This window comes from Scophthalmus maximus, chromosome 12 (genome assembly GCF_022379125.1).
Source record: "Scophthalmus maximus strain ysfricsl-2021 chromosome 12, ASM2237912v1, whole genome shotgun sequence".
Lineage (NCBI taxonomy): Eukaryota > Metazoa > Chordata > Actinopteri > Pleuronectiformes > Scophthalmidae > Scophthalmus > Scophthalmus maximus.
This window is the reverse complement of record NC_061526.1, coordinates 2108646-2125247: the sequence shown is the minus strand read 5'-3', so window position 1 is coordinate 2125247 and position 16602 is coordinate 2108646. Positions and strand designations below refer to the sequence as shown.

At 44.5% G+C, this 16602-nt stretch overlaps 2 protein-coding genes across 4 annotated transcripts in view; both read right to left on the bottom strand.

Moving 5' to 3' along the window:
- Nucleotides 1–3464, bottom strand: part of kcnip4a (potassium voltage-gated channel interacting protein 4a) — a 117762-nt gene extending 114298 nt beyond the window's left edge. Inside the window, exon 1 of one of the 3 annotated variants that reach the window (XM_035647934.2) lies at nt 2969–3464. In XM_035647934.2, coding sequence (XP_035503827.1) covers nt 2969–3029 — 61 coding nt within the window. In that variant the 5' untranslated portion in view covers nt 3030–3464. The remainder of the gene's footprint in view (nt 1–2968) is intronic. The other 2 variants (XM_035647943.2, XM_035647988.2) reach the window with 2 other exon arrangements.
- Nucleotides 3465–9037: 5573 nt separating this feature from the next.
- Nucleotides 9038–16602, bottom strand: part of adgra3 (adhesion G protein-coupled receptor A3) — a 29712-nt gene continuing 22147 nt past the window's right edge. The window contains exons 9-19 of the mRNA XM_047336403.1: nt 16378–16579; nt 16046–16195; nt 15436–15594; nt 15179–15346; nt 14832–15039; nt 14418–14626; nt 13870–13994; nt 13410–13533; nt 12256–12401; nt 11573–11668; nt 9038–10869 (exon numbers count right to left, since the gene is read on the bottom strand). Coding sequence (XP_047192359.1) covers nt 9423–10869; nt 11573–11668; nt 12256–12401; nt 13410–13533; nt 13870–13994; nt 14418–14626; nt 14832–15039; nt 15179–15346; nt 15436–15594; nt 16046–16195; nt 16378–16579 — 3034 coding nt within the window. The 3' untranslated portion in view covers nt 9038–9422. The remainder of the gene's footprint in view (nt 10870–11572; nt 11669–12255; nt 12402–13409; nt 13534–13869; nt 13995–14417; nt 14627–14831; nt 15040–15178; nt 15347–15435; nt 15595–16045; nt 16196–16377; nt 16580–16602) is intronic.

Here is a 16602-nt window from a genome sequence, read left to right as displayed (position 1 = left end):
CGCTCACATTTTTAACCAACAAAACCATATAGTGACAGAGCTGCCACTGTCACTCCCTACGCTCCAAGCCGTAACCTTAGATCTTCTAACCAACTCTCGCAGGTAGTTCCCAAGGCTGGTAACTTAGGGTTACCAGGCTTTTGCCATCAGGACCCTGAGGCTCTGGAATTCCTTGCCAGAGAAGATAAAACTTGTCAGCACTTTACTTAAACCATATTTCTATAGGAAAGCACGTTAATAATTCTGGATTTTTTTACCGGTTTTAACTGGTGTTTTGCTTTGTTCGGTGCTGTATTATTCCTGTGTATTTTGTAAAGCGCTGTGCAAAACTTGTTTAGTTAAGTGCTACGAAATAAAGTTTTAGTGTCATCATTATTCCCCACACGACTGTTGACTAGTGCTGCAACTAATGTTTTTTTTTTTTAATTATTTAATCGATTAATCTGTCGATTATTTTCTCGATTAATCGATTAGTTGTTTGGTCCATAAAATGTCGTAAAATTGTGAAAAATGACGATCATGTTTCCCACAACCCCAAGATGATGTTTGGTTTTTGTCCTCACACCTAAGCTATTTGGTTTACTTTCACAGAGGAGCAAAGAAACAAGAAAAGATTCACATTTAAGAAGCTGAAATCAGTTTGTGCACAGCACAGCTGCCACATAATTCGCTGACTGGATAATTGCATGAACGAGCAGGCGTACACATGTTCCACATACAGTTTTCGGCGAGAGTGTAGTTCTTCTTTTCTCAACTATACCGAAGAGCAAAACATGTCGCTAGCCGTGGTGCTGAAAGTGGCTCAGTCAGGAATAGTAAACCTTGGGGGGCCGCTTTTCGTACATCATCTTTCTGGATCTCAGGGACACGGTGGTGAAGGCTCCGGGAGCCTCTGGCAGGCGCCGACCGAAGATGCGATGGCGAGCTGAGAGAGGGCTTCAAGCTCGGAGCTACTGATGCAGGGAATCGCCGTGCCGAGGAAGCGGCTCTTGGGAGGATCAACTCACGGCTGGCTGGATGAAGCCTTTTTGAGGGCGATCATTATGTTTTAGGATTTCCCCGGGGAGGGGGCACGATGTGGTAGCCCCTGGTGTGTCTGTGTGTGGGGAGGGGGGTAGAGAAAATGACGGAGAATCAAGCAAAAGAATCATATAATGCAAAAAATGTATGCAAAGCGAGTAAGATTACAGAGTGAATACGGAGATGCACATGTGCATGTCGACAAGGGAGACGACGAGCTGCTTTCTCACCGCTGCAAACTAGTTAACTCCTAAACTTGTCAGGTACAAATCCACGTTAACAGGCATCCATGTTTCTTTTCTTTTTTTTATAAAAACCTATAGGGAAGAAATCAATATCCTTCAACAACGTAACACCTAAGTGTTTACACCATCCTATAGCTGAGAAATACAAGGTAACTGGCACTACAACAGTCAGGCGTCTTGACCAAAACTAATATTGACTGGTAAAAACATTTTGTTCTTCCATAACGTCGATTGTTCCGGCCGCTGTAGAGGCATTTATCAAAGTCTACACGTCCGCCATAGTTGACAACGGGCAGTTGTTTCAGCAGTCGATTACGATTTTGTTTCCCGTTCTTCATGCCTATTAATAAGGGCTATTAACGGGGAGGAGTATTAACTTTGAGAGGAATACCTCTCCGCAGCTCAAATCCTTTTTAAATGTCTTGAGGGTAGGACTCATATCCCGAACAAAAGAATAACTATGAGTCAATTAGGTGCGCAAACAAACATTAACCTGAGCCCGGGACGATGAGCGGTTAACCGCTCAGCTGGCACTGGGAGAGGTGTAGTGAGGAGCCCGAAGGGAAAACTAGGGATTATAACTGAGCGATCATTATGCTGGATTCTGGCCAAGGAGTGTGGAGGCGGGGAAGTCAGGAGAGGATATGTACTGCTGACGCTGTTACATCTTTTAACACTGATTTTCATTTCTTCCATTCCAAGTTTTTGTGTATATAGAAATGCAGGCTACAGTAACAGGTGGTATCTGGCAGGTCAAACAAAAAAAATCATTCGGCAGAAACAGCAATGAAGAAGAACAAAAAAAAAGTTCTGCAGCTCAGTTGGATTTCTGACAAACTGATCGCTCATTTTTTGTTTAAAAATTGAAAAAAATAATGTTTTCCTTTCAGGAGAAGGCAAAAGTGAAAACCATGACTGCACAGATTTACGTATCATGCAAGCTCAACTTTGGCATGGGGACAAAACTCTCATTTCAAACTTGTCAATTTAATGTTGCCTTTTTAACAAGTGCTACAGAGACCAGGTGGACAGTGACAGTTCAGTGTTTCCCCTAGGTTTACTGGTTATGGGGGGGGGGGGGGGGGTTAGGGCTCGTTAAGCTTATAGTTAGGTTTCACAAATCACATTAAGTTTCATCCACAATCTTTTATACAGGAATGAGGAATAAGGTGTACAAGGGGAGTGACCTTAAATGACTTTTGCTTGGCATTATATGTAAAATACAAAAAATAAATAATAATAATAATAATAATTCATATTCATTTGACTTTTCGGGGGGGGCGGGGGCTCCCGTTGGGGGGGCGGGGCGCCGTGGGGGAAACACTGCGGGTCACATAAATGTAGACGATAAGTTGAACCCTCATAAAAGTGGGAACTTTTTGAAGTTTGAATTGAATTGGTAACTATCGCCAATGTCAGTAGGCCTGTATATATATATATATATATATATATATATATATATTGATATAGCCTCACTTTCTTTGTCAAAATTGTGTTTTGTTTGTTGCTCACGCCAACTGATCAACGGAACGCTACACACCGGCTGCGCATCTTCGACAGGTGAACAAGGCAACATTGAACATTGGGGGGTTGCCTGACGTCTTTCTCCGACGCAACAGGGACGAGCAAGATCCATAAAATCACAACAACGACAAAAACAAAACGAGCGACCCACGCGCCGCAGCGCGCGGCCACCGTCCTACCAGGTGACGACGCGGCAGCGTCCACGCGGGCGGACACGGTCTCCACTCTCTTCGCGTCCATCGCTGGGTCCGCAGAGCCGCGGTGTCCTGGTCCGGAGAGCCCCGCGTGTCCTGGTCCGGAGAGCCGCGGTGTCCTGGTCCGGAGAGCCCCGCGTGTCCTGGTCCGGAGAGCCCCGCGTGTCCTGGTCCGGAGAGCCCCGCGTGTCCGTCGCCGGAGTCCGTCGGCGGTGACTCGTGGGCGGCCGTGAGCGGTGCCAGCTGCCGCTCAATCAACTCCCCAAGTTTTTTTTCCGGCGACTGAGGAGACAGCGGCGCGCGTTCGCTCGCTGGCTCGTGCGCGCGCCTCTGGGCTGGGCGGGAGCGAGCACAAGTGGGTCAGTGTGTGTGTGTGTGTGTGTGCGTGGTCTTAATGGCTGTAGATTAGTCAAATGCCATTGGCTGTCTGTGTTCAGTTCACTTGATACATTCATCTAAGGATTTTTTTTTTTTTTTGCAGATTTAAATAATTAAACCTGCAAAAAATTGTCTTGAATTGGGCCACAAAAATATCCATATACAAATTGTTTCCGTTTGTTTACTGTAACTTTATCATTTTCAGAATTGGATTCAGGGTAGGGCTCAGTTTAATGGTTTTTTTGCAAGCCCCTCATGCCTGCCATGCATTGTCACTGCATGTTACACAAGTGGCACCAACTGGAAATGTTTAAAAAAAAAATCATCTTATACTGGTCTCTTGTAATTGTTTTTTGCACGTTTTGCCATATGAACCTTGACCATAATCCCCATCTCACTCATTTGGGAAGACCATAGGAGCCTGCAGGCCTTACCGCACCAGACCTCTTTTGGCTTAACGGGAACACTTACCTGTAGCTAGGTTATTTATTTTTTTTAAAGTTTAAACAGTTACACAATTCTTTCCGAAGTCAAAACACCTCAGGATGCTGCCTGGTAAATACACGCGTGCACTTTTTCAATGCACAGTATTCACTCTCCTCTTTCACTCATCTCGCACGCAAGCAAACTGCAGTGCACACGATTTGTTGGACAGATCAGTGCGTCTGTCAACACCTCGATAGGAAAATTAAGATTTGTTTTCACCATAGCTGCACAATGAAACAGGCCCACAATAGCCGGCAATAAAGGCCACGATGAAAGGATAAACCCCAAAATAAATCTGTCTGCTTCTGAGCAAGTCTAGACACCCTGTCAGCTATTTTAAAGTTTCAAACATTTTTGACAACAGGAGTTTTCAAAGGATTCCTTTGACGATCAGCACAGAGATCGGAGTTTTCCGTCGCGCCGTGAAACGCACACAGTAGTTAAACACAATGACAGCCCTGAGACAAATCATTAAACAAGGGGCCATCTACTCAGCTGGTGTGGGAAAAGAAAGCGCTGACACCTCTCCAGCACAGGAGCGTCACCGTTAAATTATTCCGATGAGCGTCGGGAGTGAGCAGCTTCTTTGAACCTTGTTGTACGAGAAATGAGTATTTCTAGACATATTTATTTTTGGAATATACACGAATCACGTGCCGCTGATTAAAGTGGCCTACTTGGTGCTCACGTGTTCCACTCATCTGAGGCTTTCAGCAGATTTATGATAATTAAAAGGGAATCCAGGAGCACACGTGATACTGCATTATCTGTCTGTTAATAATTGTCCATAATTCTGCATAATTGTAATTTTCCAACCTTTTTTTTTTTTTTTTTTACATATTAAACATAGATCTAATTTGTTAATCTGAGATCTAATTTGTTAATCAGATTGGACGGAGCCAGGCCTGATTTTACTCTTCCGGCCTTTGAACTAAATTAAGCTCATGAAGCTTCAATGTAATGACAACATTAATAATATTAGTGTTGTCAATACTTAGCAGAAATAAAAGAACACTGAAATAACTTCTTTAACTCATATGAAATGTCTTTGGCTCTTCATCCACACGTCCTTTCAAGTCCAACAGTGCGCAGACAAAGACAGATGCTTTTCAATAGACAACCTCCAGTTTCTGAGACGTGTGTGTGTGTGTGTGTGTGTGTGTGTGTGTGTGTGTGTGTGTGTGTGTGTGTGTGTGTGTGTGTGTGTGTGTGTGTGTGTGTGTGTGTGTGTGTGTGTGTGTGTGTGTGTGTGTGTGTGTGTGTGTGTGTGTGTGTGTGTGTGTGTGTGTGTGTGAGATAGAGAGAGAGAGAGCTACTGTCTGCAACTGTCTTGGTGAACAATGACTGATATGCCTTTAAATAACAGAGCACCTGAACAGAGGGATGAAGCCAAAATGTGCTCAGACAGACTGGCACAGGTACAGACGGATGGCAATGCGAGGGCATTAATGAGAGCACGGGTCTGCCAACACAGGGATGAGAGCTCGTTGGCTTGATGTCATCATTATATGGCAGTGTGCGACTTTGTGTGAGAAAAAGATGGAATATAGCAGCAGAGAGTGACAGAGCATCATTTTTATTCATAAACATTAGGAGAGTTTTAAGATGAAATATTTTTTTTAAAACAGCAACATATCTATGTGGGTCAGCTGTGTACTTTCACTCTTGACGGCAATAAATTTGAGATCATCAAATAAGCATCTATTTCCGTGCTCCTCTCTGATGATGCCCAAAGTTTATCATTTATATTATTTATATTTTAGTTTGCACTTTGCAGAAGGCCTCTATGCAACTGTGCTGGTGTTAGAATTAACAACACTGATTCATTTGAATGATAGGATGATATGTGGAGTTATAGTCTCCAACAAGCGACAGACAACCAGCTGGACAATAGAGAAACAAGCGGAGACACCTTTGACTCCAAAGAGGCGATCAGCTTTGACCCTAAGAATGTGAAGCAAAAAAAACACCAACTTGATATTTCTCCCAACTGAAGCCTGGGTTCAAAGTAACTCTTTTAGAATAATCTCGAACTAGTTTCATGCTTTCCCACTTTTACTCATTCAAATCAGATGCATAAAAGTGGAATACATGCCTCTTTAGCACCAATGGCACAAAATCTCAGCAGCATCACAAAATGCAAATTTGCAGACATTCATACGCTTTGGCTTCAGCAAGGATGTGACTAAGCCCCTTAAAGGAAAATGGTGTGCAAACATCATTTTCAGCTGTTAAAAAAAATGCCCCCTTTAGTAATTATATTAATAATATCATCATATTCCTGCAATGTGAAAGATGATGGTCAGTTTTCTTTAAATAAACGCATGAATAACGCTGAGCAGAATTCTGTAACCGCACGTGTTGAACTTATGAAGTGTTTGAATGCAAATATTTGCAAATGCCCTGAAATTACCATAAACATAACTTGCATGCTGATTTGACTTTGCCTCATATTTGAATAAAGTCCAAACCAAACTATATAAAATCACCATTTATCTCTGCAGACAGCTGCTGGACACCGACGGCGATCATCACAAGCCCTGGCTGCTAATTCTGCTTAATCTATATGTCAGGCCTGGGAGGTTTTTGGATGATAAGCACAATACAGGTTAAAGAAATATATATATATATATATATATATTGCTTTCCCTGGACAGCCAGAGTCACCCAATGTCAGATGGCTTCACTTTCTAAAAAGTATCAATCTTCATTGCAGTGGCAAGTTTCCACAACAGAGCCAGATGCTTCCTCCAGGCGCCACGAGCAGTGATTGGAAAATGTAAACAACACATCACGTCTGATACTGGTCGTCCCGGGGCCACCCGGTAAGGAACCATGCTCACAAATGCAACAAAGAGCACTCGGCGTGGAAATTTGGGTGGGAAAAGCATAAGGGACATTGTGGAAGGATCACCGATGTATATCTGAAAATAGATGTTATTATAGTAACCGATGATTTGGGTGTTTGAATGATTCCCTCATCTCTGATTTTATCATTTCTGAGATGTATGATCTGACCCCATGACCTCTGAGTGAGACTAGGAAAAGATCTAAATGACTTGATTGGCCCTATCTTAATTCATTATGGATTTCTGCCCAAGGTGCCCCGCAATCTTAAAAGCAGAGATAATCATCACTTCATTTGCCTCGACAAGGTTTATTTTTTCTCCCCACGCTGCACAAACATCCTCCGCCTGTCAAATCATGCCTCGCTGACAGCCTCAGATGAACTTTATGACAAATGGTGCCGCTAAAGAACCTTGGCGATTATTTGAAGATCGCTCTATCGCACCTCAGGGGAATCAGAGAGGCTGCCACCAATCAGGGCTTAACCGCCCTCTACATAATTCAAAAGTCTGATTATAATTTGTCACATTCACGACGGCTCGGCAATATGTCTTTGCCTCAGTGAAATATGCGTTTTATTAATATGCCATTAATGAGAAATCAAAGTTATTGGAGCTTTTTTCACTTTCTGCTGCTGCCTCATTTGTGACAAGGGCTGTTCAGAAGGATTTTTTTATATTTTTTCTGCAGGACCTTCAAAACCTGCCCCTGGGTTGTCGAAAAAAGTTCACGTTGGACTCAAATTGCCCATCAATCACACTTTAAAACAATTTTCTTTTGAGCTTGGTTTCCTTTTCTGCTTTGCCTTTTTGGCATCTTTCTGAAAACCTTCCACCAGTTTCCCTCAAAACACAACTTTACTCTTTATGATGTCTGTGCTGGGCTAAACTGAAGTCTGTTTGTTTCCAATATATTCACCAAATACTGTTTATAGAATAAAGTGCTTTATTTCCTATTTAGTACATCTCAGTCATTTAAAGAGCAGTAATATCCACATGCTCAAATTTTGCCTATTTCATGACTCACAGATTAAATATTTAAAGGCTACATGCAGGATTTAACGCTACATAACTCAAACCTTAGTGAGTTTTCTAAATGTTGCAGTCGGTGCACAAACATGTGACGTTGATCCGGTCAGAACATTTGCAGTACAGGAGCCATCCTTAGAAAGTTTATTCACCTCTATGGAAGAGTTTCTGACTTTTAAAGGAAATCTTTCCTTTGTATTTTAGCGAGACAGAGGAGGAATGGAGTTGAGACAAGGGGAGAAGAGAGGAGACGGTGTGAAGAGACTGTGAATTAAAACAGTAAATATGCCTTGATGTTATGATCATATTAAAGTTTCTCTTCTTATCAGTTGTTCCACTACAGCTTTGCTGAAGCCATTAAAAGCAATAAAGTTTATCTGCCAGTTGTCTTTACACTAATTGGCTTATAGTCAAGGAGATGTAGCTCCTCTGATTAAAAATGCAGCATACCGTTTTCTTTCTACAACAAAACAAAGGGAGAACATTCCTCCAGCATTGGTCTCTCACTGTTTAGTTATCACCCATCAAACTCCACATCTCAGAATTTCAAAGAAAACCTAGTGTCTTCGGGCTTGACTTATATTCCATGCATTTGATTGGTTTACATCCTTCTATTCTTCTACTTTTTTTGTTTGTTTTTGATTCAGTATAATTTTCTTTCGCAGGATTTGTGCCGATTGTCTTTTATCTGCAAAGCACTTTGTAATATTTGTTTTTAAAGGTTCTATATGAATAAATCTTTACTTATTTACAATGTCATACAGTCGGTGGCTGTTGACAAACCACAAAGTCTTAAACGTGGCATTCGCTCAGCAAAAAAAGTGAAACTAATCCCATTCCAGAGTAGCAGTCAGAGCACACACTGTGTGTCTGTTATGTTCTCTCTCCCCAACAGCGATGTCAAGCTGTGAGTGGGACTTGAGTTCAGCAGTCGGCTGAGGAGGGAAACGGAGAATGGACAGAGGGGGAATCGCTAGAAGACACACTGCTCTCATTAGCCCTTTCTTCTCCGGGTAGCTTCACTTGCCCTGCGAGTCAGCTGTCAATCGCAGCCCAGGCGTCAAGTCGGCAGGAGCCCGCGCAGTGTAGCGCTCTCATCAAATCTGCCAGCAGGGAGGCAGAAAACACCCGGAGAGCCCAAAGCTACAGCCAGTCGCAATTAAAGTGCTGCTCCGGTGTGGAAGAAGGAACTTTGGGCCACCTGAAGGTCAGTGGAAAAAAAACAATTACTAGATCATCATACAGTATGTTGTCAGTGATAATAATTCTGGTAACTGGCTGCAGAGACACTGGGTGAAATCACAAGAACACAATATTTCAATTGGGAACTTTTTTGTTTTATTATTGTTGGGACAAACTAGGAAATGGGAAGAAACAAAATAATCAAGCCCCAAGGTAAGGTAAGGTAAGGTTATGCACAGGGCCACAGCTCAGACCATGCAGTTTCATTTACAGAACTCTCAAAAGGAATACAGGAGTTTGATAAAAAGTTACAAAAATAGACCATTTACAGAAACATATCTACAAAGACAGTTCAGTGAGAAAAAGTGTGGCTAGTTATCTTTCCAATAATTAATCTGAAAGGACTCTTTCCAAAAAAGAAAAGTACAATCGAAAAACAACGACGACAACAAAAAAGGCATTTCACAGTTTAAAGACGATAGCATATCACGATGCAGTCTTTGGGACGGAAACCGTCGCTACACAGTAGTTTCATGTTTCCACAGGCCGGTCTTTACACCGGCGGCACTCTCTGTGTTAATTAAAGGCACCGCGTGACCGTTTTCTTTAAGTGTGCCGCCATTCTGTGTGACGAGGTTGAGTCCATATGACTTGGGTTGGCTTTCTAGTTCTGTACTGCTGGGCTGCTTCACAGGACCAGCGTCTTTACTTGAGCTTGACGCTGCAACAACAGCGACCTGCTCCGTCTCTACGGTCACCACTGTCCCGTTCCCCAGGGGGCTACCACCTTCTTTATCAGAGTAGCGGGAGCGCCGTGGCAAGCTCGCGCTGTCACTGCTGTCCTGTTGCAGCTGACTTTGATGCCGCTCCCTGTAGGCCATGTAGGCCGCCCGGCGGCTATTGCGTGCCGCTACGTCATAGTAATGGTGCCGCTTGTGGGAGGCGCTCTGCACGCTGCCCTCCACGCTGGTGGGCACGTCGTAGGCGTACTCCCGCAACACGGTCAGACGACTCGCTCTGTGTGCCCGTGCTCGGTTTTTGTGATGCCTGCTCGTGTGTCCATTCGTGGCAGCTGTTGGGTTGTTGATGTTGTTCACTGGGTGGAACTGCACCTCGACCGGTGCTACGTGCATTTTGATTTCATTGTCTACTGAATGCTCAGTCAGGCTGTTGTCCAAAATGGCCGTGCCGTTGGCCATCACCGGTACCGAGGTGGACTTGCACTGAGCTGCCTCTGCATGCAGATTGGTCAGCTTGCTGCCATGGGTGGAGTTCCGTACGCTTGGGGCACTCTTGTTTGTGTAGGATGAGTCTGCACTGCTGTGGCCACACTTTGTTGACTCCCCATCTGCCTTATTAGCAGACCCTGCTGTGGATGTCATAGCCACGTCTGGCTGAGACAGAAGGACGTCCTCCTGCGCAGAGTAGGCTCGCCTCCCAGAGCAGCAAGCCTGGGACCAGTAGCGCCGCATATCCTGTCTGTTCACACAGTGATGTGCAACCATGAATGCCCCGAGTGCCAGTGCAGCCACCCCAAACAAGCAGGTAAAAGCCAAGTCATAGGGGTGTTCCTTTGACACGGCCATGGCACCGAACACCCAGAGGGCTGCATACAGCCCTAACGCCCCAGCCGCACCCATCAGCTGGGAAGAGAAGGTGTGCTCATTCTCCAGGGCCGACAGCGGCACGCTGTGGGGAGCGGACATGACGGAGGACGACCCCTCGTGAGGGTGAAGCTGGAGAGTGAGGGGATGGCAGTGGCTGCTGGGACCATCGGACCCGGCCTCGGTGCTGGCCGAAGCCAGATGCTGCTGCTCCTCGGTCGGCTCCTTGAGCTCGTAACGGCGCTCGGGGTGGCGCCGCAACTGGAGCAGGATGCTGAGGAAGTACATGCAGTCCACGAAAATGATGAATCCTACTGGGCCATAAAAGGCCCCAATGCTTGGCTCCCATGCCATCCAGCAACTGGAAAGGGATAAACAGACAAGACACATTATACATTTCATACACAGGAAGATAACATATTTTAGAGTATTATTTCTTTCCTTAATATAAATCAGGATCTTTGAATTATAAAGAGCCCGCAGACAGTATCATTGCCAACAACGCTCATTAAAAACAATACCTAAGTCTGCCATTCCTAATATGTCACTTTCATTATTTACTTCACAAACTTATGGTCCGACTCTGAAAAACTTTTGCATCCCGTTTTAAAGAAAGTGTCCCATTACATTTAATAACACAGGCTGGATTTGTCTTGCTTGCAGGAAATTAATTAAACTCCAAAGACTTCCGACAGACACAGGTCCAGATTTCTCAATTAGTCAGCCACATTACACAGTCTAAACAGCTGCCACTGTAGAGAAGGGGGGTGGCGGTGGGGGGGCTCGCTGGCAGCAGTTGCTTGTTGCTTGGATGCACATACCATTAATAGGCCTCCATAATCAGAACTTCAGGGAATACATTTTTCCTCCCCTCATAAAAATATCCATTATTTACTAAAGCAACAGTCTGGCCAGTCGATAAGTGAGCCTCCCGAGGACAGAACGTAAAAGATATAATAGGCTCGGATTCTGCCTTATTAAACACCAGCGTCTTGATATAATGACACAGCATTTCCATGAAAGAGACAGGAACTTAAATGGTTTTCTATATAGGGATGACTTACTATGGTGCGTTGGTCCGGCTTCCGTAGTTTTTGATGTTGGCTGCTGCGGTGATCCCACAGACAATGATGGGTATCCCTCCACCGATTAAGTAGAACCTTTTGGAGAAAGCACAAGGAAAGGTATTTCCGCTTTAGTCGTTCATTTTGCAGGACAACAAGTGGGCGTGAAACGGACACAGAGGTCCAGTGGAATTCCAGGCCTCTACGCTGACACCATATGGACATGTCACCAACAAACAGGGCCACTCACAACGTCACAAATGTTGCCTGCTGTGTCCTACTTGCTAATGAAGATATGGCTGGGTGCCAAAATATATAGAAAAAAAACGGAACACAAACTACCTTATGTCAAAACATCACCAAAAAACTAAAACTAAAAATTGAATTGAATTGACAGTGTAATCTGAAGTATGTTGGCATCAAAAATGGTGCGACATGCTTAGATGGACCATTCAGACAGGTATGATTTGACTTGGTCTTTCATGTTTTTAAACTTTTGCATACCTTCACAATAGAGATTCTGGGAAAATTCTGGTATGGGGTTGCTTGAGGTTTTAGAATTTTTACCTCAACCTGCCAGCTGGATGTGCCAGAGTGCAGAACTGACCAGTGCACCAAAACCACTACCTTCATTTATTAAGGATCGACCTCTTTGTTGTGTTCTAAGAGTGGTGGTGTCATACCTCAGCATTGGCCGCGGCGGTGGCGGAGGCTCATCCAGCTCCTCGTAGCGCTTGGCCTTGCGTGTCACCTGCTTGTAGATGTTGCGTGCGGTCACGCCGACCCACAGGGCTGTGGCCAGAGTGGAATAGTGCAGCAAGATGCCCACCTACAAGAGATCACCGTTACCGGAGTGACATTTACTAATGAAATGTTCTCAATCTCCTAAGTTAGAATGATTATGCTCCTGCTGTGTTCCAGATTATGAGTCTCAGGTGTTCAGATCACAAGTGGACGGCTCAAAGTACAGTCTGTCCTGGGTCACATCAAAAGACCACCTACTCAACTGACATCTTCTGTCCCAGTACAGTTTTATAATGAACCAAAAATAATTTTATATTTCTCAGTGTTTCCCACGCATTGATTTATTTGTGGCCGCTCGCCACAATGTTAACATTGGATTGATTCTCTAATTTTTAAAACCATATTTCCTTGAGGAGCTGCGCACAGTGCATTGATTTGCTGAGCCCCTCCTTGCCCCATCCCCACCCGCTGTCTCTCTCTCTCACACACACGCACGTACGCGCGCACGCAGGCTAAAAACAACATTTGTTCTTTGCAAACAATAATGATGTATGTGTTTATTTGCATACAGAGAGCGGAAGTGAGATCCAATCACAGTAGACAGATGTGTTGATGCGTTCAAATGCCAAGTGTGAACAGCCATACTTGGGGCTGTTCTCCCAGTGCTTAGATCACCCAACACACTTGTTAATGCCAGGTTTGAACAGGGCCATTGAGTACGTATCATAAACCGGAGTTGAAAAATCTCTTTCGGAGAAATTACTTTTTGCCAATTAAATAAATAAACAAAAACTTGTCTGCCTTTTTTTTTTATTCCATCCAGGTACTTGAAGAATGTGTCTCAGTGGAGGTGTACGATTCCCTCCAGCTATGGAAACAATCCACTCTATCGTTCTGTGTATCTTTTACTGTGCTTCCACCACTTTTATGAGAGGAACAAACTTAGCCAAGGGCAACTTCGCCGTCCCAACCCCCCCGCCCCCCCCCCCCTTAAAAACCTCCTAAGCACTTGCTCACTTTTGACTGTGAAATTTTGGTGGGTAAGAGCAGACCTAACAGGAGTGTTGAAGGTGCACAGGTGGTGCATACTCACGGCTTGGCAGACGCTGGCGTAGCGCGTCTGATTGACGCCGCCCACAAAGACCCCGCAGGTGAGGGAGATGTGGAAGCAGAGGTTGACCAACATGTGCCAAAACTTGCGGCTCACACGGACAGACCTGGAGAGAAATGGGCATATAATAAATCATAGAATTACTACGGAAAGCTCTCTGTTCAAATTTGTATAATATTTGAAATCATTTTATAACTATGAGCCTCATAAGTTTCAAATATTCTCAAGCGGTCTTAAATTATGATCGTTTCCAACCTATACACCAAGTTTTGCTTTCCAGTGTAAAAAGGTTAATGACATAATGCTATTCACATTAATCATTGGAATCGTGCAAAAAGTTGATCTGAAATGGGGATAAAAGCAGTAAATTCTGCTGTGGTGGTGCATTTGAGTAACTAGCCAAACACATGATAAAAATAAAACAGTAGCTAAAAACTCTTACCTGTGATGATAGATGTAACTAACAATAATGGTGAGCAGACAGACGAGGAGTATGATAGTAGTGGCGTAGATGACCGGGTGCAGGGGCTGGATACCTGGAGTGAAATACTCCACACTGCTAAGGTCCTGCAACACAGATGAAGTGAGGTTCACATTTTATGTAATTTTACAAATACGTTAAAACCGTATAATCCATTATATATAATGCATATAAAACAACTACAAACTGCAAGGTATCTAGCACATTTGTAGACAGTTTAATGTCTACTAGGGGGCGCACAGGCTCATCTGGAGTAACTGAATGAATGAAAGATGGTAGTGGATTACTTTTAAATAATAATAATATAATATACCAATAATATATTAATACTGAATTCTTTAAGAGTGAATCATTGAAAAAAGCCAATTATCCAAAATACACCAATTATTAGTTATTATTATTTAAAATCACAGAATAGACTATGCTCAACTTGCTCTCCCACTCCCAAAAAATGCCCCCAATGAACACATGATCCCAAAGAGGAAGGGGGCCACAATCATAAATCCCACCATGAGCAGGCCATAGTTGCCGAGGGAGTTGCAGGATATGGTGGTGAAGTTGTCGTGATGGCCCAGGATGCGGCAGCCGTCGCTCTGCCATCCTCCCTGTCCTCCCACCATGCTGCGGTTCCAACAGGCGGACACGGGATCTGAGCCGCGGGCAAACCGCCGCAGGGTGATGTTCACGGGGGTCCGAAGGACATGTAGGGACATGCCGTCTAGATTAGGACATAAACGGGGGTATCAGAATAGAAGAGGTTTTTATTTCATGGGGCCATGTAATATATAACGCAGTCATGTATGTAATTGAGCTGAATAGCTACTTCGCTCTTGTCGTGCTGTCAAGTTTCTGTGGCTTTATGTATCAGAATTTTCTTTTCGCTTTCTCTCTCCCAAAAAACCCCCCAAAACATTATGACTCACCTATTTTGGCCATGATGACAGGAGTAGCCACACTCCTCCTCTTCCCTCCATAATCCAATTGGGAGGAGTTGCCAGTGGAGGGAAAGAACTTGCCATTGCGGAAAGCCAGCAGTTGGAGCTTGTAGACGGTGTCCTCTGCCTGCCCAGGGGGAGCAGCCAGGGTAAAGAGAGACTGCGGAAGCTGCACGGACGCCTCCACAATCGTGCTCTATAGATAAAGTGGAAAAACCAACCATGTTATTATTCTTAATTCTATACATATTGTGTTTTTGTTGGATTTTGTTTAACATGCTTACGTGAGGCTGTCAAACAAACCAAAGTGTTATTATCTCAGGTAAGGAGCTGACCTTGTGAAGGATGCTGGAGAAGGAGCTGGTGGTGTTACATTTGAAGGAGAGCTGGCGGTCCTGGTTGGGTGTCCGCTCGGAGCCAGGCCTCTGGAACAACATGCAGGTCATGCCGTTCCAGTCGTTGGCCCTGACGGTGTGGGCCTCCAGTGCTATGTTGGGGGATGTCTGGAAGGACAACAGCAGTGAATTAGGACAAAAAAATCGCAAAACACAATTTTGAAGCACAACATGAAGATACTGTTGCGGTGACGAACCAGGGAGAAGGCCTGTGCTGTAGCCAGACGGTGGGTGGCAATCTTCTGCAGGCAGGCGGTGATGCGGGTGCAGGCCATGGCCTCGCGCTGAGCCGTCCACAGCACCCTCTCATCGGCCAGCATCAAGTTACTGGCCATGCTCACCATCACCTCACCTAGCTGGGATACAACAGGGTTACACGAGTGATTACACAAACATTAACTTGAGCAGCCCCTCAACATGACATAGGCTAAATTACTTGAGTGGAAAAACAAGAAATCTGAATGTGCTCAGCCGGCATCTTGTTTGTATCAAACCCCACTAAACACGCGCTTGAGCGAGATGCTCGACGTCGCTGTTTGTTGTGACTATTGGAGACACACTTCAAGCATGGTGCCACCCGACTAACCATTAAAAAATCTTAGTGAGATTTCCTCAAAGCACTTACAACATGCCAGCTACTCTTTGTTTGAACTTGTCGACATTTAATAACATGGCAACAAACAGCTGTTGAGGATTAATCCGTTTTGTCCTTGGACAAACAGGAAATGAGGGCATGTAAAAAGACAAATTTTTGTAACTTGATTCAGAGTGATGTTTTAGGATTGGCAAGGCAACTGCAGTACTTACATCTTTAAGCTTCTCAACAAACTTGCCAAACTTCTCAATCATCTCAGCCACAAAAATAATGTCCATCTTGTCGGAGAAGTTGGCGGCATCGATTGTGTAGACCAACAGACGCCGCGCCCTGGGAACCACATTGCTCTCGTTCAGAGGCATCTAACAGGTTGGAGAAAGAAAGAAAGAAAGAAATAAATCAGGCTTGAATTTCAAGCTTTGTAGTTAAGGTCAGCTTCTCTGTTCAGAGACGGGGCAAAAGATAAGAGAGTACGCTGGAGTGGAGGAGACAATACTTAAAAGTTCCAGATCAAATAATTACAAGCAGATCATTGGTTACAGACCTGGTTGATGACATAGAGAAATCTAGTGACATCTTTCTGGAACTGGCAGCGGGAGTAGTCCTCCTCCGCCCACAGCCCCTCTCGATCACAGTAGCGCCATGCCCGCTGTTCTTCACCTGGGCTGCCCGAGTAGGTGCCTGCGCTTGATGGCAGTCGGTTGCAGGGAAGGTAGGCTCTGATCCCCGCCAGTGTGCGCGGCCACCTGGAGGGAGCCAAATACCATCA